The 23,456-nt window shown below is 35.8% G+C and overlaps 1 protein-coding gene across 1 annotated transcript in view; it reads right to left on the bottom strand.

Moving 5' to 3' along the window:
• The window catches only part of IL1RAPL1 (interleukin 1 receptor accessory protein like 1), a 595,893-nt gene that overhangs the window by 161,336 nt on the left and 411,101 nt on the right, over positions 1–23,456 (bottom strand). The window contains exon 5 of the mRNA XM_062515161.1: positions 747–821. Within this exon, the coding sequence (XP_062371145.1) occupies positions 747–821 (75 nt within the window). The remainder of the gene's footprint in view (positions 1–746; positions 822–23,456) is intronic.

The following is a 23,456-nucleotide window of genomic DNA, read 5'->3' as shown; positions in this document are numbered from 1 at the left end:
TTGTTTCTTACAAGTTGCCCTCATTGCCAATCCACAAAAGAGATAAATCGCTACATCCTGCAAAATCTAGTAACTCATGCACTCAGTTTTGGAGCCTTCATTACCTCTGCAGCAGTAGGACACTAAAGTGACCAATCATACCCACCATCTACTGGACTAGAAAAAGTGAAACTAAATGCTTTCTTCATGCATCAATTTATCTTCATTCATCTATACATAAATATCCATGCATTCAGAATTATCAGATGCCATTATGATAACACTACTGTTTGCTGGATGATTTGCCCAGCACAACCTTTGTAATTATGGAATATCTTTGCAATTCTGTAAGCAGCCAACAAAGCACAGTCTTCCAATTAGAACTTAAATCACAATATCCCAATGAATCCCACAGTAAGTATGTATAAACATAGAGAAAAAGGAAAGTTTAGAAAGAAAAGTTCAGATACTCTTGTAACTATTGACTTTCAGCATGATAAAACCTAGTATCAGTAACCAAAGACTTGGCATTCAGCATTAATTATTAAGATTTTTTTTTGTGAGCAATAATCTTGTAGGTGATATATCATACATCTCTGCATGGAATCAGCATTTGTTTAATGTTGAGTAAACATTTTCAATTTCAATTTTTAAATTAAAAATTTAAATTAAATTATTAATGTCAACATGGCATATCATTACCATACATACATTAGCACATCAAATTCCTTCATAAAATCTGAACAGAGGTTATATTTTCTACTTACCTAACTGGGTCTCCTGAACTGTTAGCTTACTCTCCAAGGGGTGTAAAAGCTTTGGTGGTTTATCTGTTAGTGGTGCTAGAAAAGAAAGAAATTCACATATGTAGTGTTCTGATTATTATTGGGTAGCCTAAGACTTGGCTTTATACCTATCATTTCAAAAAGGCTTTGGTTTTTCTTTTGTTTCAATAATGGTCATGCCTTCAGTAGCTGTAAATGTTTTTGCTTAGACAGTAAATATAGCTCCAAAATTAAGGGCTCTTGTATTAAAATAAGTAATCTCTTGAAACTCCCACCAAAAAAGAAAAAAAAAAACAAAAAAACAAAACAAACAACCAAAACCCAAAAAAACCCCCCAACAAATAACAAAGCAACAAAACCAAAACAACAGCAAAAATTGAAAACCCCCAAATCAACCAACCAACCAAAAAAAACCCCTTATAAAACCAAAAAATGCATTGACATTGCAATTTTCTCTTTTTGTAATTATTATCCAGAATTTTATAGTTATCTGTGATACTGAATTTCTTTTCTATAAGGTATAGTCATTAAAAGACAGGAAACATAGACTAAGTTACTGTAAAACAATTTCGAATATTTTATGAATTTTTTTATTTGAAAATATATTTCCAACACTGAAACTTTGTAAAGCAGAGTACTAGAAAAAGACCAAGTTTTCAAAATCCAGAATAGAATAGAATAGAATATGAATTTTTTAATTTGAAAATATAGTACCAACACTGAAACTCTGTAAAGCAGAGTACTAGAAAAAGACCAAGTTTTCAAAATCCAAGGCATGGATGCAATAAAATAATGTCAAGGTTCCTAATATTATGGTTTCCCTTTTCCCTTTTGGTCTACCCTGAAATAATATTAATAGACTTATGCAACAATGGAATAGAAAGGGTTTTGTAGTGGTAAAAAGTCTTCTGAAGGTTGTTGAGGTGTGTTCAAACCATGCAGGTATATAAACCATGCTATTCTACTAAATATAACATCTGTCTACTTAATTTGTAGAAGTGACATTGATTATTACTACTTTTGTTGTTAGCAAGTGTACTCTTTACTATGTCTGACAGATGAGTACTTGCCATATTGAAAAAAAAAAAAAAGATCTTTTTTTCCCCTTTAATACTGATAGTAAATATTCATGGGAAATTTCCAACTTTTCTAGTCACCTGCAACATTTTGATATTCTGCTTTTCAACATCAATTCAAACTTCAGTTTTTAACATAGATTATGGGCTGTCACAGATTTAAAATACATTTGACATTTTGATATAGCTCTAGAATATTTGTTCCCTTCAACTTGTCAAAATCAATGTTTCTTTTCCTACTGACACACACACATACCCATATGTGTATGGGCTTGATCTACTAAACAGATTCATCTCCTGTCAGTGGAAGAGCAGGAGAAGTTTAGCTGCATTCTCTTCACTATGTTTCCTCTGGTCTTTTAGTAATTTATCAATGTTCTTTAAAAAGCACAGCATTAATTTCGACTTTGCAACAATGACAGAATAGAACTATTATCAACTCATATTTCTGCTTTACAGAGATTATTCTTTATATGATAAAAGCATAAACCCACTCAGTATTAGAGGTGTTAACCCATCAGACCCAGCAATGAGTCAAAATTCAGTGGAGTGGTAAAAGATGCATACTTAGTCCACAAACCTTCTCTCAGTTCATTCTTACAGCTCTGAGTCTCTATGGGAAATCATTCTGCGCTACAGGCTTTGGAGAGAGCTGAAAGATTTTTGTCATAATCTCTGGTTTGCTACTTTTCTTCACACCGATGTTAATTCTTTTTATCTCTTTTTGTCTCCCTCTCTCTTTTTTTTCTTCTTCTTTTTTTTTTCCTTAAAGGATGAAGTGGGTGGAAAGGAAAAGGATTCAAAATATATTTTCTTCTTAAACTGTAAAATTAGTCATTCCCATTTCTTTACTTCTCTGTAATGGCTCGTAATTCATCATCATATTGCCTTTTTTTTAAACATCCACTATGAATTCAAATTTAATTTTTGCAGTTCTGTCATTATCAACTCAATTGCTATTCATCAAATACTGTCTTCTGAGTCACTGTTGTTCTAAATCTGTTTTGAAACTGTGAGTAAAGTTCCCTCATTGTAAGTAAAGATATAGTAACTTGTGGAGTTAATCTGAATGCAATGAGTAAGTAGATTGGAAACCAGCATTTTTATCAGTTTAAGCAAAAATCAACATTACTTTTATGATCTTGTGTCTCAGCTCTCTAAGAAGCTTTCTACTTTTAAATGAACAGGCCCAGGATGCATTGAGACAAACCATCCTTCAACAGTATAGAATTTATGCCCAAAATTTGTGAGATTTAAGATATAATTTAACAAATAAAATGTTACTGAAAATAATATATTAGTCACATAACAGATGCATGAGAATCACAGGAGCATGTAGGCTGGAAGGATCCTTTGGAAGCCAAGTGATCAGTGATCCAACCTCCTGTCGGAAGCGGGTCCATTAGAGCAGGTTGTCAGAACCTCATCCAGTCACGTTTTGAACATCTCTGTGGATGAAGATTTCACCACTTTGGGTGTTCCAGCTGCCAACCACCCAGTGGCCCTGCACTGGACTTGGTTCAGTACATCTGTTTTTTTGAACAGCAAAGACCTGAAAATTTCTCAGTGTCCCAAGTGTGGCCACACAGACACTACAGAACTGGGGAGGATCACCCTCCTGGACATGCTGCCTAAATTCTTCTGAAGAGCTGTGCAGTTGGACTTCACCAACTCACGCTCAACTTATTGTGCACCTGGGATGACCATTCATGTAAACTTTTCCCTACCCAGTCATTCCTAGGTTCTGTTCTGCCGCACAGGATTATTCCACTTCTAGACCAAGACATTGCCTTTGCCTTTTTTAGGCTCCATGATTTTCTCCAATTTTCAAGGCTTCTTGAAGGAGCATTTCTGTTCTCTACTTTGTCACCCATTCCTCCCATTTTCCTGAGAGTGCACTCTGTCCCATCCCCCAGGAGTACATCTCCCCCCCCCCCCCCCCCCCCCAATCAATAGTAAAACAAAGATACAACAGAAGTTAATTGTATCAAATGCTTATGTTAAAGGTAGGGTTACCAATGTTTGTAGCCAGTAAGAGCTAATATTTAGTGAGACAATGCAACACTAAAAACTCTAAACTGGGGAAAGTATCCCAGCATTGCATTCCTTTAGATGTCTACCAAACTCACACTGTTGTATATCTGTCCTATAAGCAATCACATTTCCCAGAGCCAACTCCTTCACCTGTCCAGAAAAGTAAAAGTATCTTTGGGTACTCTTCATTTCAGAGCTTTAGATTGTAGGCAAATACTGTGAATATGAGTCATGTAGGCAAGGAAAAGGGTTTTATTAATTATATGTGCTTAAAATATCAAATATTCCAAGGTGATCTGAAACTTTTCCCCAGTCAATCAGGACCTTTAGTGTCTGTTATTTGATCCATTTCTTAGCCTAAAAATGTATGCAAGTACGTTCTGACATATTAATCCCAGTGGACTGATGCAGGGGTGGGAATTTCTCTGTTTCTCTCTATATCTCTCAAGTGTGCACTCTTCACAGATAGCAACATTAATGGACAACACAGAGTTACTGCAATCCTCATTTAGTTTACAAACTCTGGAGTAGACCTATGTGTCTTCTATAAGCTTTTTCATATGCTTAAAATCATGACTTCTTTACTAGGCCATGTGAAAGGCTATGCAAAATCAATATTATTTTTAGATAGATATGTTGAGCCCCAATTGTCTACTAAATTGAACAGCAAAAGCTTAATTTAATCTTTTCTTCCTAAACTTTTACTAAATAGCAAGAACCAACAAAATTTATAAAACCCACAACTACATCTGGTCTCTTAAATAAGTTCAATACCTTTTATTCTTTTATTCTATAAATAGGTGCAGAAAGGCAATAATTTTCATGTCCTACAAAAATATCCACGATTTAAAAGCACTTCCTGTTCTTTACTGTATGAAAAGAACAAAAAATTCTTCTGAATATGTTTAAAAATATAAAGAGAAGATCCTCTTCCCACCAGGCAATACTTATCAACATGGCTATCACAAAAGAGGAACAGAGTGCTCGGATTCCTATTCTTGCATGAGGGAATTCTCAAGTCTCCTGGCAAGAATCTTAGTTCTTGAATATCTACTGATGCATGGATTCACTTCTCCCTTCCTCCTTCTTGTTTTTTTCTTTCTCTTCCCTTAATTTCTTTTTTCTTTTGTTTTTCACCCCCTCCCCACTTAAGAGTCAAGAACATTTTCCCAGACATAGTTAATCAAAATTGGTATATTCCTCTTTAAAATCAATGGGGATTGATAGGGCAGTGCCTTTTAAAGGAAGGCTGTTTGATCATAAATCAAGTTTACAGTTCATCTTATGTTTGACTTCTGAACCATCATTGATAAATGGTTTGAAAACAAATATGTGTCAAACTTGGAAGTAAACTAAAGTTAAAAAAAATAAAAGGTGAAGTAACCAATTCTGAAGATTTATTAAAAATTAATATACAGCTTCAGAGATACCAGTCAGCTGCAGACATATTGATCCTGCTCAGAGAAAAAGTGACTAAATTCACATTCCACGTCTATCAGATTTGATGCACATTTAAAATATATTGAACAATTTGTCTTGTGGTAATGAGAGTGAGAGCCACCACAATCAGTCACCCTGCTGGAAACTGGCCAGAAAAGAATATTTTTACATCAGCCACTGACTTCCATACTTCTCTTCCTACGCTGCTGCTTTAGCTTTAGATGAATGTGGTCACATGATACATACATACATTTGCTCTGTGCAAAACACTGTTATTTGGAGAGACAGCCAACTGTTAGATTTTAACACATACAATGAGGAAATTTTAATTCAACCTGTGTATTAAAATAGCACTAATCTGGACATCAAAATGGAGCTGCCTCAAAATGCACGAGCTTTATAATAGAAAAATTATAATTCCGAGGATCTAGGTTTATGTTTCTTTTATGAAATGCTCTGGGATTCTCCCCTGAAAATAACTGCAAAAGGTTTTAATTTCATAGAGAAAGACAGGGTTTTGTGGAATTTTCTGCAAATCAGAAAGCCAGTTTATTGTCTGGACATTTCATTCCAGGCAAAAATTCACAGGAATAGTTGCCTAACTTGTCTAGTCTGAGTTATATATATTTTAGAACATTTCTGGTTCAAATGTTTTATTGAAGTAAAAACTACATTTTGAGGATGAAAATACTTCTGATCTTTCTGAGATTTAAGATAATTCAATGACATTAAACCTTTTATGTTTATTAACTCAGACCATTTTTTGAAAAAAAAAAGACTGACCTGTCCCTGGAAATATTGTAACTATAGCACAGGATTAAACAGGGGGAAGAATCCATTGCTATGCAAAGGGAAAATATTCCTACACTTAGAAATCAAAGGACATCAGAGACATGGAGTTCTTTTCATGAAGTCTGAGCTGTTTCTTTGAATTCAACCCACAGTTCAAAAAGATTCCATCTCCTGGTTTGTGGTTAGAAACTTAAGAGAATTCCTCATTCGCATTTATTTTCTTGCTAATTTTCTGAGCTTGTGTTTCTTTTTCTCCTCTATTTGTTTTGCCAATTTTTTCATAGGCAGATTGTTGTGAAGACAAGGTACTTCTGTCAGAGGAGGCATAACTGAGGAGAGCATAGAGGAGGTCTGACTGACTATAAAGCTGAACAAGTTGCCCATGGAAGCTGGGGATGCCTCTGGAAGTATTCAAGGCCAGGATGGATGGGGCCCTGAGCAACCTGGTCTAGTGGAAGGTGACCCTGTCCATGGCAGAAGGATTGAAACCAGATAATGTCTGAAGTCCCTGCCAACCCAAACCATTCTATAATTCTGTGGCAGTGCTTGGCACTGCTGCCTGCTCCACACACTCTCAGAGTTGTCCTGCACAGGGTGCACTCACCCTTCCAACTTCCAACTACCTCATCTGAACCTTTATTCAAGCACTGTCAAACATGATTATCTTATGCCAAAATCAGTGGAGAAGGTTTGAACCTAGATTAAAACAATGGATTTGGGTTTAGATTGCTATGTGAAAGTGTCATGAGAGGTCTCTGAAAATAAAGCACTGTTGTTGGAAAGCCAGCATTTATGAAAAGTTGACATTGATGGCCATATTCAGGAATCATAAGTAATTAAAAGAATAGAAGGAAAAACTACAGTGTTCCCACTGATAATTTGCAGTACCTTGAAAAATTCTGTTGTATACTTTTATGTTTGATTTCTTTGTTTTAAAGAAATGTCTGTAAAAGAAAATGCAGTAGCACTAGTCTACAGTAGATTGCAATAAAATTAATTATGTGCAGCTTGAAGCTGCAGTCTTGAAACATTGATCTACACAATCTTTGTCCAGATGGATACTCACTGAGAACTCAGATTCCTCAGAGTAAATGTGAGCTGAGAAAAAAAAGTAGCGCAATGCTGGAATGCTATTTTTTCCTTATTTCTCTTTACCTAGGTATAACCCTATGTATTGAGATCTACCAATAGGGAGATCAATGCCTTTTAAAAACTAAATATATGGCAAGGTCTTTCATAAGATGGGAATTCTTTATACCTGGTTGAGACTTCTAACAACCTTAAATCTCCACTCTCAGTTACATTCATATTAGTTTTCATTCACAAGGGCATCTTTTAAAGTCACATATGCCATGAATTGCACAGCAGCCCTGCAAAAATATTCTGCCCCACTGTGTGAATGCTGAATCAAGCAATTCAAACCGAGGGCAGATGTATATAAGTATATTGAAGATATGTGTGAGAAGCCACAGGCATATGACAGGAAAGGAGCTGTCTAATGTGACTTAGTTTCCACTATGACTGACTGAAGATCAGCTTTTATCTTCTGAAATGTTCCCATGAATCTTGCATTGCAAGACAAAAATGTTTCCCCTTTCAGTTTGTCATTCACATTGTCTTCTACTAACCACATATTAAAAACCCCAAAAACAACAAAACAACAATTTGCCACCCCTACAGCTTTGGGCATATAAATGAAAATGGTTTTTATTTTTCACACCTAATAATTTCTTCTGATGTTTTTTTCCCAAACTGGCTATAATCTCTAATTCTTTTTCAATAAGAATTTTTTTTTTTAAAAAAAACCTTTATAGTGCTTTGAATAGAATACCAGCCCTTCCTAAAAGAAAGTGCAGAAACAGCTAAACCTGTATTCAATAAAGAGGTTGCAAAAGTTTTCATGATGCATATTGAGAAGAGACATTGCTAAAAGGAAATCTGAAAGATGTGAAGAATATTTCCAAGAAGGCTTTTAAAATGTTTTAAGCCTGTAAGTCCCCTGAGATTAACAACACACTGAATACTGGAGAAAAGCAAATGCAGCCAGATGTTGGGCTTTTCATTATCTGCTCATGTCTAATTGAATCTGATGTGGCACTTGTGCTGCCCCTATGACTTCAGAGGAGATGTTAGTTTTCTTGAACACACAGTGACATTTCCCAGAGATCATCTCCATGGAAAAAGTACACATAGTCAAATGCTTCCATGGCAGATGTGAATGCAGTCTTAAAATGCAAAAGAACAAAAGAGTATATGTAGTTAACTACTGAGTGAAATATCAGCCTAACTTCTTGATAGGCTCTTGGTCTCTTTCTGTGTGGCCGATTTAGGATTTATATATTGATCTTATAAAGAAGAAGGGAAGGAATAAAACAAAGCTTTGATTCTAATTTTTTTTAAAATTATAGTGACAGGATTCCCTGTGTCCCACAAAACAAACAAACAAAAACAAACAAACAAACAAACAAACAAGAGACCCATAATACAAAAAGCCAATTATAAATGTTAAAGTATCTGAAATATGCGAAATATTTTTTTTCTCTCTTGCCTAAAGTTTCTCTACACTACACCTCTGCTTTTGTACAAAACTGATTCCTAAAACAAGATAATGGAAATGAGATTTCTTATGTAGATTTATGAATAGGATGTCATGTCTGAATGGTCTGTTAAATTTTTCATTGCAATTGAGTCTTAGAGATACCAGATTATCTGGGGGAAAAAAGGAATGTTGTTGATACAAAAATTCAGATTGTATATTGTCAGTGCACTTATTGAAAATAAAATTTCTTGTTAACAAAACAATTAAATGATGTAGCCAGGAGCATTTCCACCAGCAGATGTTCTGATGTTTCAGTTTAATGAAGCAGCTCACCAGCACGTCATTCAGCAGCAATGCAGTTAGAACCTGTCAGGTTCTAAGCTGCTCCTGTATCTACGTGTTAGCTCATGCCTTTGTTTATAAGAGTCTTTAGGGAAATGGTGTGTTTATAACTCTTGTGTAAGGCTTGTGAAACAAATAGAAACACACGCCGTGCTCTTAACAACGAGGCTACCTGAAAATGTCATATTCATGAAGCAAAACAGCTATATAAATAATAATGATTTAGGAAAACCTATAAGAAAAGCCAGACTAATATATTATCATCAAGCTAGCATTCTGCAACACACTATTTAAATTTCTCAGCATATCATACTAGACTGCCTTCTTATATTGTTACCTTAACCCGTTCTACTTCCTTTTATCTCTAGGTTAAAACAGAAAATATGGGGATGGAAGTATCATAAGGTTTTATCTTCTGTGACTAAAAAAATACACATTTTTTAACAATTAGTCTATCAGTCTTTCCAGATGACACAGAGAATCTCTCATTTATACAGTCCAATATTCAGTGATACCTACATTTTCTTGTTCAGCCCACCTTCACACCTTTCACAGGATTTAAGTATTTACTATTATTTCTTGTCCTCAATATTTTCATAATTATTAAAATTCCCCCCTGAAATTCAGCAATAATTTCCATTTTTTTTCCTTTTTTTTCCCTATTATTTGCATTCCCCATCTTAAATTTAGATTTCAAACCCAAGGAAATGGAGTGTGTTTTAGAATAATTTGAATCATAAAGAAACCTGGAAAAGTCCTTCAAGATCATCAAGTCCAGCTGCTAACCCAGCACTGTCCAAGCCAATAAACCATGTCCCCCAAGTGCCACATCTACTGGTCTTTTAAGCACCTCCTGCTCCAATCCCTGTTTTGTGGACCCTCTCCAGCCCCTCAATGCCTTTCTTGTAGTGAGGTGCCCAAAACTGGACACAGGATTTGAGGTGTGGCCTCACCAGCACCAAGTACAGGGTGGCAATCCCAGCCCTGGTCCTGCTGCCACACCATTGCTGATCCTGGCCAGGTGCCATTGGCCTTCCTGGACCCTGGGCACACCTGGCTCATGTTCAGCATCTCCAGGTCTTTTTCTGCCAGGAAGATTTTTCAGCCACAATTTAAAGTACCCCATTGAAGGTAGCATCAGTAGAACAGTGATTTTAGGAAATGTATGGTAATATTGGGAAACTTGTTCCTGCCTTGCTTTTATTATTCTTTCATGACCTATTGAAGACAAATTCTAGATAATTTTTAATATAATTAAATCTAATATAAATCTTCTGATAATGCTGACATTTCAAAGTATTTCTCAGCCTCTGAGGAGGCCTTGCAAAGACAAGAGGACCCCATGAACCCTGACCACTTCAAGTCTTCCAGTGAACTGACATTTAACTGCCTTGCAATTAAAGATTTTACATATTTCATAGAATTTTCTCTTTCAGGATTTGTATTCAACTTTTTAATTCTGTTGCTCCATTTAAAGATCATCTGATTTAAAAGGTGACCTGCTCTCATTCTCTCTGCTCGATTTCTGACTTAGACTTGTAAGATTAGAACAATTACTTTTTTCTCCAAGTAATTTTAATGATTTAATCTTCTGAAGCTGTCTTTGCTCTGCCAGGAATTTGGACATACTATCATGTCTTGTGACCTAAAAACTGAAAAAAATCAACTTTCATGAACAATGAGAAGACTTTTTATTTTCTTTTCTGTACTTTTCATTGAGTGTACGTGTTTTTTTCTGTCCTCTCAGACAATTTTTTTTAAAATCTACTCCACTGAGACAAGGGTTTTGCTTTTAAGTTGAGAGAATTTGTACTGTAAGAAAGCAAATATCACTCTTAATCTTCAAGGAGGGTTAGAAGGAGGATCTTGGCAGCATAGGCTGGCCAGCCTTGCATTAATCCCTAAGAAGATGATGGAACAAATAGTCCTGAAAACCATTGCCAAGATTATTAAGAACAAGATGATGATTGAGAATAGTCAGTATGAATTTACAAAGATAAAATTGTGCTTAACCCACCTGATAGCCTTCAGGGATGAGACTTTGGGCTCAGTGGACCTGCAGACACCAGCTGATGCTGTTCAGCTTTACTTAAGAAAGGCTTTTGTCTCACTGACAAACCCAATGGATTTTGTGTGTGAGTAGGGAGATGGGTTGAAAACTGAGTGAACTGCTGGACTAAAAGGGGTGTAACAAGCAGCACAAAGCTTTTGGGGCAGCCTGTAGCACAAAGATTAGTGCTGGTTCAGCACTTCTTTAGTGATCGGGATAATGGGACCCTAAACTGGGAAGAATGGTTGATGCCCAACAGGGCTGCTGCCACTCAGGGGGACCTTGACAGGCTGGAGAAATGGTCTCACTCTGTCAGGAACCTCATGAAGATCAACAAGGTGACTTGGCAAATCCTGTCCCAGGTGAGCAATAATCCCAAACTTTAATACATGCCTGGAGCTGAGCAGCTGAAAGTCAGATTGGAATGGAAGGAGCTTGGATTCATAGAACACAAGTTAGCCTTGAGCCAGCACTGTGCTCTTGCAGCAGTGAAGACCAGCAGTGCCCTGGGCTGCATCAAGCATGGCCAGCAGGTTGAAGGTGATTCCTTTTCTCAGCTGTGATGAGACACATCTGGAGTGCTGGGCCTGGCTGTGGACTTTCCAACACAAGAGGGATATGGAGATATAGAGGGATAAGGGCAGTGAAGGGCTGCAGGGATGACTAGGGGATTGGAGTATTTCTGACAAGAAGAGACCAAGACAGCTGAGACTGCTCAACCTGGAGAAGAGACCCCTCAGAGGGATCATGTCCATGTCTAAAAAACCATCATGGTTCAAGCCAAGATAACAGAATCATGCTATTCTCAGGGTAAGGGACAGGATAAGAAAAACCCCAGGAAATTCCACTTAAACATAAGAAAAACGTTATTCTCTTCACAGGTGGTCACCCACAGGAACAGGTTGCCCAAAGATACTTTATTGACTCCATCACTGGAGATTTAAAACACAACTGGACATAAATCTCAGCAGCCTGCCCTCTCTGATCCTAGTGCAAGCAGATGATTGGACTAAAATATCTCTAGCAGGTCTTCACTTGTTATATAATTTTTATCAAATATTTTTTAAATCAGGTTTAGAAAGCCTGGAGAATTCCCCAGGCATCCTATTTAGTGTCTGTGCAGAAGGTGGGATGGGGGATGTGCCATACAGATTGCATTGCAGAGCTCCAAAGTTTATCATACAGATGTTGTGTCTGGTTCTATACTGTGCATACAGATCCTTCCATTACAACAGCAGGCACTCTGGCACAGAAGACTTCAGGTTTGCATTATCTCTATACAAATATTGTCTGAAGTCTCAGCTGTGCAGCTTTTTGTTTCCATACCTTTTCTGGTTGGTAACATGGTAGGAAATCGAAATCTACCATAGGACATGAGAGGCAAAAAATAAGTTACACAGTCCATGTAAGGAGAGAGAGAAGAACATGCCTGAGAACAATAATATCTGACACATATTGTCCATTTAATGTGCCAAGCTTTAAATAAAGCTCTGTCTACAAACCCAGTATGGCAGATGTTATATTAGCACATTTCATATGGTTACTTGGCAACAAACAGAGATTAGCCATCATAAACATTTGGTCTGCAGAAATGTTACCAGAGCTGATGATTACAGAACCATATTTAATGCTTGGTGCATAAAAATATCCACCCTAGTTGTGTATATACTAACTGTATGTAGAGCAAACTCCAAACTTTTCCAGTAAAGGGCCTAATTAAATATGCTAGAATTTTCTAGCATCTATTTCAGAGTTTATCTACTCTGAATGCACTACTGAGTGTCATACAGAGGATCCCCATTAGAAGGAGATATGAGGACATTGTCTGGGATAAAAAACTGTTTCAGAAGTTCAGTAATGAGCGCTGGTGAGCAAGGGAATTTTTGCTAACAAATCCTTACTGCTTCTAGTGTTTGAGCTCCATGCCACGGCACAGTACTTAGTACAGCGTATCACCAGGGATTCAGGAGCCTTCATCTAGTTTCCAAAAATGGTGTGGATACTTAGGAGCCCAACTGTCATGTCAGTTCTCAGAAACTTGTTATGGATCCCCCTTGTTTAATTCCTGTGCTTTTGTAAATCCTACTTGGCGCCATAATCCTTGTCTAAAACTATGAGCAGGAACCTAAATCCCAATAAAACAAGTGACTTGCCTGTAAAGTTTTTTTGGCTTTTGTTTTTTTTTTTTTTCAAAAATGCAATTTTCTAGCAAGTTAAACCCTCTCCCGGTGAATAAGAAATCTGGAATGCAGAATCTGTGTAGAAAGTAGCACCACGACCCATTTTGCATACAAATAACTCTTGGCTATTGTTTATATGGCTGACTTTTCTCTGAATGCTCAAAGTACATTACATGCCATGCTAGTGAAATGAAATATATACAAGATAACAAAAGCCCCCAAAACTGTATGTAACCTTAAAATGTAGAACTGTAACACTCCTATAAGAAATAAAGTTGTTTTTACAATAAAAAATATACAAAAAGGAATAAAAAGTTCAAATCAGAATTGTATCAGTTTTTGCAGATGACAAATAAAAATTACAGAGACAATAGGAAAATTTTATTTTCATGAGGAAATACTCATTCTTATATTGATTGAAGGATTGTTAGCCAGAAATATTTCGTCCTTGTGTTCCATTTTGACAGCAAAGAACATTTTCTTTCCACAAACAGCTGTGTGTAGTAGCAATTGTTAACACGGCTTTGAGTCTTTTAAAGAGAGAAAAAAGGCAAGTAAATGTTATTACCCAGCAGTAATTGTCATATCTTTTCTATGTAGTGCACTGGCTGGGAATAGTCTGTCCAAAAGTCTGGCGTCTCTATATTTCTAAATTCTCAGTAATAAAAACAGTCCTATTAATATTTAGGTAGTAAAGATTAGTATGCAAGGCCTCCACTGCAGGACAGCAAGCTACTATATCAGAGGAAGAAAAAAAGATCTCCTGAGTCAAAAGAACAACAGATAATACCTTCTTCTCCTATACTACATTCACAGAGTCATTCTGGGTTGGAAGGAATCTCTTAAGTTCTACAGGCAGGGACACCTTCCACTAGATCAGGTTGCTCAGAGCTGCATCCAACTTGACTTTGAGCACTTCTAGGAACAGGGCATCCACAACTTCTCTGGGCAACCTGCTCCAGTGTCTTACTACCCTCACAGTAAACATAACGAGGTCTATATTTTAATTACTTAAATATACAGATGGATTTTTATTATTAGATGGATCTTCAAAAGTCTCTGGATATCCCATTCTGATTGTATCCCACAGATACCTGGCATTTAGGAAAACTAGACAGACTTGTATTATGTATAGAGTCGTAAGACTTGTCAAAACATAATGAAAGTTCTAATATTTTCTTTCTGAGTGAATTACATCCCTGCTATATATAGTTGCAATGTTTTTTGTTTCCTTCCATGTAACTCCTTCCAGAGAGGATCCAGAATTTAATTTACCTGTAATATTTGTTAGTGGCACACATGGAACATATCTCTGGTATTTTATCATACACAATACAGGTAAGATGTCATAGGTTTTACTATTGCAAATGGGTTTCAATAGGACTTCAGAAGCTACTACAGGGCCTTTTCATACCTGATTCATAATATATAATCCTGGAAAGAAACACTGAAACTAGCAGATCAGTACAGAAAAATAAGTAATGACTCTATTTTTCAAAAAACCAAAAAAAGGTAACTATTATTCCTTTTTTTTTTTTTTTTAAGCGGTTTGAGAAGTGCCATGTTTATGGTATTCTTCTCTGCTTTCTTCCCTTCTGTTCAGTTTTCCTTTTTGTCTAATAAATTCAGCTAAGTCTCACCATAATTGTTCAGAGCTGATTACTGGGTAACATGCAGTAAAAGATGATGTAACAGGGAATGTTACCTAATCTAGGATGAGGAAAGCTTAGTAGGCTCTAGGGCACTAACTTAAATTAGTCATTGGGTGAACTAATCACAGATTGCTAATGTTGAGCTCACCACAATGGAGGTTTAAAAGAGTGGAAAAGCACTCCAATAAAAGGAAACTTGAGAGTATTTTCTGTGTTAGGAATATGCATCATGCGTATTCACATGAGCTAAAAATTAAGAGAAAGAAAAGTAAATCACTCAAAATTTGACTCTGCATAAGGAAGAGTAGAGGAAGACATGACAACATCCCATGTTTCTAGTGAAATTATCTGCTTGGTGTAGAAGTGCAGCTTTCAGCACTTGGAGCTTTTCCCCCTTTTTGATTGCTTTGCTACTTATTCTGATAGAAGTGAATTTATCAAATATTGGTGGGGTCCCAAACCAATTCCATATTTACATCTTTATCTTTCATCGATATTTCAAAAATGTTTATCAATATGATACAGGTTAGATATTCTTCAGCCAGGCTTATTGTGATAAATTTGAAATTAATATATTTTACTTATGACAACAACCAAAATATATATTATTAAAATAATAAAAATTATGCAGAGCCAGATGCATTTTTCTGGGATTTCTTTCTGAGAGTAGAATTCAGTTTAAATTACCAGGTAGATTCAAACTATCAGAAATCAACAAGCAAGAAATTGAAATAATTTTTTTGTGTGATAGAACTATGGAGCCATGCCATAGTCATTTTCCAGGAGAAGACTTCAAACTAGGAAGCAGATGTGAAAGGCAAAAGGAGTGTCAGTGAATGCATGTTTCTTGATGTATTCACATCTTTTTTGCTCCTACTTTCTTATTTTTTAAAGGGAAAGGCAGGAAAGGAGAAGATTTACTCTTAGTACAAACCATATTCACCAGAGAATAAAAACAAAAGCAATGCAAGGAAAGCAAAAACAATTAAGACTATATAAAAAAATCATGATAGAAAATTTTCAAGTGTAACATTGGACAGATTTCAATAAATATATTTCATAAACAAATATTTTAAATATATTAAAAGCGTGATGCATGCAATAAATATTTTTGAACTGAATCATTGAACTCTCTGTAAATTTTTCAATACCAGGTGCCTTATACAAATACTTATCAAAATACCTCATCAACATGTGGATATTTCAAAGAGAGTTTCTAAGTGTGCACTTATTGCATGAAATATCAGAATCAAAGCTAGGTGAGGCTGCAAAGAACTGCAACTGGGGGTCATCTAGACCAAAACTCCTGCTCAAAACAGGGCAAAATTACCAACTCCTGTTCTAGGAATCTTAAAAAAAAAATTGTTATATTAATAAATTTTAATCTTCCTTTTCATCTTGCTTATTTTCTTTAATAAAGATGTTTTGGATGAAGAAAGGAGGCATGTAGTTCCCATCCTTTTCTGCTTTGCCTATGAGAGAGCAGCCTCATGACAGAGTTCTGACATAGGAACTCATGAGAGTATGAAACTCTTCCCAACTTCTCTGAAACAGGGTTTTCACTGCTAAACTTTTGCAAAGAAAATCAGGGACAATTTCTTTGCCAAGTGTTGCCATTTTTTGAAAACAAACAGACTTACTAAAATCTGCCTGCAAGTGATAGCCAAGTTATTAATAGCTGAGCATTGGCAGCAGATTTAGGAATATTTAAAATATGTTTTCAATCCCAAGAACTATTTCTTACAATAGATTTTATTTTATTAATCAGCCTCAGAAAATTTTTCTTTGAAGTAAAGAACAATCAGATATTCTGTGATCATTTCCATGCATGCTAGAATTTTTATTATTGTAAATGCACCTTAAGATGCACTTAGTAAAATGATATTACCTCATTAATGAGCATTGTACTCTTGTACTCTTCTGTACAAACTGTAGCTGTATAGTCTGCAGATAGCTTCAGACCATTAACTTCTCCATTTCCGATCCTTCCCAGATATTTAAGTAGGTTTAATGAGCATTTCTTGTTGTGTTTTGAATGTATGCAAATGGAAAAAGACAGGAGCTGAATATGGAATAGATGGATGGCTATATACTTGTTTCAAAATGAGTAATAAATTGTTGATGGTCATATGGGATTAACAACGACAATGTCACATTTCTGTAACTCTGGGACGGCTAAATTTGGAACAATAAGTAGACAAATAACACTGACCTATAAAGAAAGTAGGACATTTATGGGCATATAATAGACTGTCTATTATCTTCTGTCTATAAACAGGAAAAGTGCTGCTTTTGAGAAGTGAAAATTATGTTGACAATTATTTGGTTATAATGTATTAAACTAATTATGTCAATAAAGTAATGTCTCAAATCTATTAATTTTTCTTAAAGATTTCCCTGCTGCTCAGCACTTTTGTCTGTATTTACATTCAACCATTGAACTTCTCAGCAGAAATAATTTCCACAGGTTTTTAAATTGTATGTGTATTCAGGACCCACAGCTCCTTAGAGATGCAGATGACTTGTGCTAAAATCATGAGCAGTGTTTACAACTTCCCCACAAGTTTAGAGAGAGCAAGCTCTGCCTCTGGGCCAGCTGGTCCAATCTGAGACCAGACTCACCATGTAGTCTGTTCTTCTGTTTTATCTGTAGTTAACAGGTCCACTGAGCAAACTAATTCATCATCATGGAGCTCCTCTAAAGTTGGTTGTTTCACTAGGAATGGAAAGGGTTTTTTTATTGAAATTTTATTTGGTAGGCTTAGATATTTTGGGGGAAAAAAAACATTGAATAATAATTTCAAAATAAATACTTAATTCTATATTAGAGTGAAAAAAAGAAAATCAAGAGATCCTAATTTCCCCAGACTTTGAACAATAGAGGATATAAAATTTAAAAAGAAAAAAGGAAAAAGCTCACAGTTTGGACTTAAAGTGAGAATATAGGAAACAGTTTATAGGTCTTATCCACCAATTTCTATATCTTTTCATTCAAGTAATTAACATGATTAAGTACAGTTTTCCCATCTGATTTAATTAGCTGTAATCATACCAAAGTATTTTAAGTTAGGCATTCAAGATATATGACACATCTTTTCAAATACGTGTACAATTATTGTGAAAATGAATGTAATAGTAGCATTCACTACCCCAAGGCAATTGCAATTACAAGAAGTGCTTGTTTGGTAAAAGGTCACAATCTGATGTCTTGCATTCGCCTGAAACAGTCTTGTCACTCCACAAATTCTAACAGTGAAAATGTATTTTTAACAACCATGATTTATTAATTTAACTTTATAACTAATTCCATGTTCTTCTGAATATTTTAACAGCAAAAGTTTAAAATAATGTATCTTGACAGAAGTGATGGATTAAACCTTTAAACTGCTTTTAATTTCTTTTTATTCAAGCAGTTTATACATTTACCTATAGGCATGTTGCTGAATAAAGCACGTCAGTTTTATGCAACGCCAACGCTCTGACCATGATAATTCCTTAATGCTGTGTGAATCACTGAGAACTTTTTTAATGACCTTTTTCCGAATTGCATTAATCCTCAAGGTTTTTTTTCCCACTGTCTCCCGATTAATTCACTTGCATTTTGCTGGAGGCAACACGCATAAAGTATTTGCCTTCAGCTGGATGGCAGGGGAGGATGCTTTTGGTAAAGTTCACATCACATCAATCAAGGACGAGTGCTCTTCCTCTGTCGGGGCACTCCGTGTTAGTGTCGTGGTTCCTGGAGCCACCGCTCTTTTCCAGAAACACTTTTCCTCACCTGCACTGCAACACACTAGAGCTGCAGAGAATGAAATGTAATCAGTAACTTTAACTTTTGCTGCTAGCACCTTGTCAAGCAGTATTTGGGGAGGGGTGGGGGGGAATAGCATAGAGATGAAGAGAAATCTTAGAGGAGATTTTCAGGAAAATGAGGGTTTTTTGTACATCCTGTGTCTGAAGAAGGAAGTGGAATGAAAATGAAGATTATGATGGCTCTTGTTCAAAAAGAATGTGGAAAATTAAAATACAAAATGTTCTTGGTTCACATAGTGAATTAACCACAAAAAACACCCTACCAAACCTATTAAATATGCCAAAGATACTTATGGGGGGAATAAAAGAAACCATTATGAAATTGATAATTAATCCCTACTAAAGAATGGCTATTTGTAATAGATTTTTCCAACTCTGTAGTAAACAACGAATTTCTTCTGAGATGGTTACATTTCTTGGTTTTCTTTCCTTTTTGTTTATTAATAAATAGCCAAATAATACACGTTTTAAAGATGTCATTATAAGATGCTAGCAAAAAATGCTGTGATGTAGGTGTGTATTGAAAAAATATGGTTTCTCTCTTGTTAACTACATGTAGAGGTGAAATATGTCTTTAAACTAGGTGAAAAGTGTTGTCTTCAAGTATTCTGTACCCAAGCACAGTATGGATATTTGGAATTACAAAGTATCCTAACAAATAAGCAGAAGAGAAGAAAAAGAATGCAATTAGAGAATTTACGAATCAAATTAGAAAATCCACAATTTACTGAATTATAATTCTATTACCTTGAATAACCTATCTCAGACAGTGACCTGTGTCATTGTTTCATCTGTTTCACATCCTACTTCACCTTTCTTTTCAGACATTTGATGAATATATTGAACACCACCTGCCTTCCTATGAAATCCTGTATCCTTTAGAAAAATAATCCATTACTATCTGAAATACCTCTCTAGCTTGAAACCTAAATCTATTTAGCATTTAAGACATAAAATTCTTTATCTCGTGAACCAAACAGCAAAATATATTAAACCTCAAACATTTTAAAATTTCCCAGCTATTGACCATATATTCCCCCTAGGAATTTTCACATAAAGGAAAAGGCTATTTCAGCAGCAAAATTAAACTGGGACTTTTGTTTACACTTACTTTTCTGAAACAGGACCAAGTTGCCATCAAACTAATATAAGTATCTAATTTTTTAATGATTGATTTATTTATTTATTTATTCATAGGCAGACACATTGCAACTAATACTAGTCTTCTACCTCCTAATGTACTTTCCTCCAAATTAAGTTATAATCAGGAAAATTATTCAATCTTATAAAAATGGGCAATGACATCTGAATGCATTGCTTCCACAAAAAAAAAAAATCACTTTTTTCCACAACTTATATTCTTCTGCATAAGGATCTATATTTTTTGTTTCATCTAAAAATTATCCTCAGTCCATGCATGACTTATAAAATCTTATTTGTATTTTGAAATTATTTATCTTGTGTTGCTTAGACACGTGGGACAAAGAGTGATTGGTGTCAATGCACTTACCATTCACAAATATGTGTAGCAAATATTATAGGGCTGTGTAAGCAAGAGCAAGTTCGTGAGCAATACAGGAACATCAGAATAAAACTAAATTGATTAAGTTATCTATTCAAATTCTTCATGTGATATCCAAAGAATTAGGCTCATCTGGAAGTACTGCAAGGGGAACTAGTCAAAACTTTATTTATTTGAATTAAAACCACTTGCAGTCTTTCTATACTTGCAGTCTTTCCCTAGTCATATATACTTTATTAATCTCATCATTCACAAGAATGTACCTTAAGCGTGCATGTTTGTTTACAATTTCAAGTCAACCAGCAATTGAAGATGTGATCTCTCTAACTTTATGAGACCATTAATCTAAGCACAAAGAAATACTCTCCAAACAAATTTTTGGTACAACGAATATGATCAGATTAACCTCTCCTTCTAAGTAGACAGGTTAGAATCTCGAATATGAGGTTTCATTTCTTCTGTTGCTCAGAGAAGAGAGACAAAACAGCCACTTTTGACTTTAGTCTTTTCTTCTTGGGGGGAGGGGGAAAGGCAAAAACCTCCTGTCTAATGTTGTATCTTTTACTGAAATGCAAAAGCTTATCAGAGTGCTGCTTGTCAGCATTAAAACTTTGAACTTAATTTCATAGGTATTATGGATAGAAATGTCAAATGCAAATGTAAAAGTAAGAGCAAGTAAAGAACAGAAAACCAAACAAAGGGGATCAAAATCTAATGCGCTTCCTGTTCCACATAACACCCAATTCCATTTTAACATCGATATTCATAGTAAAGACAGTGACGGAAAATGTTATTGGCATGTGCACAAAGAATTCTTGGGGCACACAGCCTCAGACACTTTCATCTCTTGTGTAATAACCAAGTGCTTATATAAGGGAATGGAGCTGTGAATCATTAATGTGGACAACTGTCCCTCACTGGTGTGCAGCGAGTGTTTTGGGAACGAGTGCTTTCAGCATTTTTTTTATATTTTATAGGTAATTAAAAAATCAGAAGCATATATTTTTCAGGCAAAATATATTAGGTAGACTTCTGGAGATCTATTGCTTGAATGTAATCCCTGTTTTGCTTTAAAGAGATCCTAACTGAGCATGCATGATACTTCAGACCAAACCAAACCAAACCAAACCAAACCAAACCAAACCAAACCAAACCAAACCAACACTTTTAGTACCTGTTCTGGCAGCACACTTTCCATGGAGTGGTGGGGAAGCACAGATGAGATGCCATAGTAAAGAGGCACACACATAACAGCTTTTGAATCGGACATTTTAAGGAAGAGTATTCACAAATAGGTCACTGGCTGGTTCTGAAAGATGGTCAAACACGAATTCTAATGCATACATGGTTTTCTACCATCAGCCACAGATCCTGGAATGCAGTCACTATAGACAGGGACTCTCTGTCAGAAGCTTAGCAGGAATCTATAAAGATTTTTCCACTGCACAGTATATATGATCATGTATACAGGTAGTAATATGTGTGTATATGCATATATATTCAAAAACACATTTGCAAAGGTAGTTTGCTGTAACTCAACTAACCCATTTTCTGAAGAACTGAGGACCAGAGAGATTTTGGAGCTCTGTAACTACTCTGGATTAAGTCCCAAGCAAGGGCTATGTTAGCCTCCTGACCTTGTGAATTATATAAAGCATATTTTTAAATGTATTTTTTCTTTCCAAAGATTACAGAATTGAGGTTGGGATACAAGGCTTCTTCAACACATTTCTTTACAAATTTTCCTCTGTGAGTCACCAGTCCATGAAATAAATACGCTCCTAAAGAGTAAGAGTTCTTTTAGTAGAAAAGAAAGAACTTTCTCTCTCTTGTAATTCTGAAATAATATATGAAATGAATCAGAAATAAACAGAGCAACAAATGGAGTCACACCTCTATCAGCCTGAAATCATAAATGCTGAAAGTATTATGTGTTCTGATTCATCACAGTGGCCTTCCCCAGGAATCTGAAAAAAGTCATTCAAATATTAAACAACCCACTATTTCGCTCAGCTAAAAGCACACTGTAGCTCTATGCTATAATCCTAAAATGGCATCTCAGTTGCCAAGTGCCTCTGATGTGTCCAGTTGCAGCTTAATTAATGGTAAGCTGATGACACAACATTCTTCACTACTGCCTGAACTACAGCTAACAGTTATGAGAATGTCACTGGTTAAAAAACCTGACAGGAGTATCTTAGACATTGAAGTGTGGGGAGCTATTTGCAATTGAAAACTAGTAACTCTCAGCCTGAGGTGCACCTTGCTCTTCTCAAGGCCAGGAGAGTAAAGCCCCTAAAGCAGCAATCTCTTAGAGAGTTCACTCCCCACAAACTGACCCCAGTCACCCTACATAAACAAGAATTAAGCATGCCCTGGGCTGAGGGAGCTTGTTCCAAGTTCTGTAGGATTCCATACTCATACCTATGTGATGCAATAGATGTCTGGGGGCAGGAGCTGTACCCTGGTGTCCAACCCAAGCCCCACTGCCCTTCCAGCCAGGAGCTGCACATGGGTGAGTGAAAGCATCAGCCACCTTGCCAGCTTCCAGCAGGTCTGCCCGAAGGTGCTGGCCACACATCCTCAAGTGTCCTGTTGACCAGGCTGAATGGTCAGTTCCTGTCTTAGATAGAAGGTGAACTTCTTATCACATTCACATTGTATCAAACTTAAGAAGGTTACACAGATGAGACTGAGTGTTTTTAACTTGATGGGATGTTCTTCAGATCATTATATTCTCATCAAAAGGCCAGAAAAAATTATGCTGTCATTGGCTCATCAAGAGGTTGGGATAAAAACAATAACAAATATCTTGATTTTAATTTATTTCCTGCTTTGAAATTTGCTGCCATATACTACATGGAGATCACATTCATTTAATCTGCTAATTAGTTGCAACCTCTGATCTTTGCTAAAGATTAAAAATACATTTGTTAATGAAATCTGTCTTGAATATAGCTTTTTGGAATGATTCAGAATATCTAAAAGAAGAGCATTTTGTTTTGATTGAGTTTACCGTGGAGACTGAATTTACGCACTTGTAACACTTCTATGACCTATATTAAAGACAAACTGATAACCACTGCCATGGTAACCAAAAAGCTTCAGAGATCTTATAAGAGTTTTCTGGTGAGAATTTAAAAATAACAACTCTATACTTTCTTTTTTATTCCAAGTCAATCAGCTCTAAGCAAACAATTATTTTATAAATGTATGTATGTATGTATATATATATAATTTTATAAATCTATC

This window comes from Cinclus cinclus, chromosome 2 (genome assembly GCF_963662255.1).
Source record: "Cinclus cinclus chromosome 2, bCinCin1.1, whole genome shotgun sequence".
In the NCBI taxonomy this organism is placed as follows: domain Eukaryota; kingdom Metazoa; phylum Chordata; class Aves; order Passeriformes; family Cinclidae; genus Cinclus; species Cinclus cinclus.
Note: the sequence above shows the minus strand (reverse complement) of the source record. Positions and strands in the feature narration are given on the sequence as shown.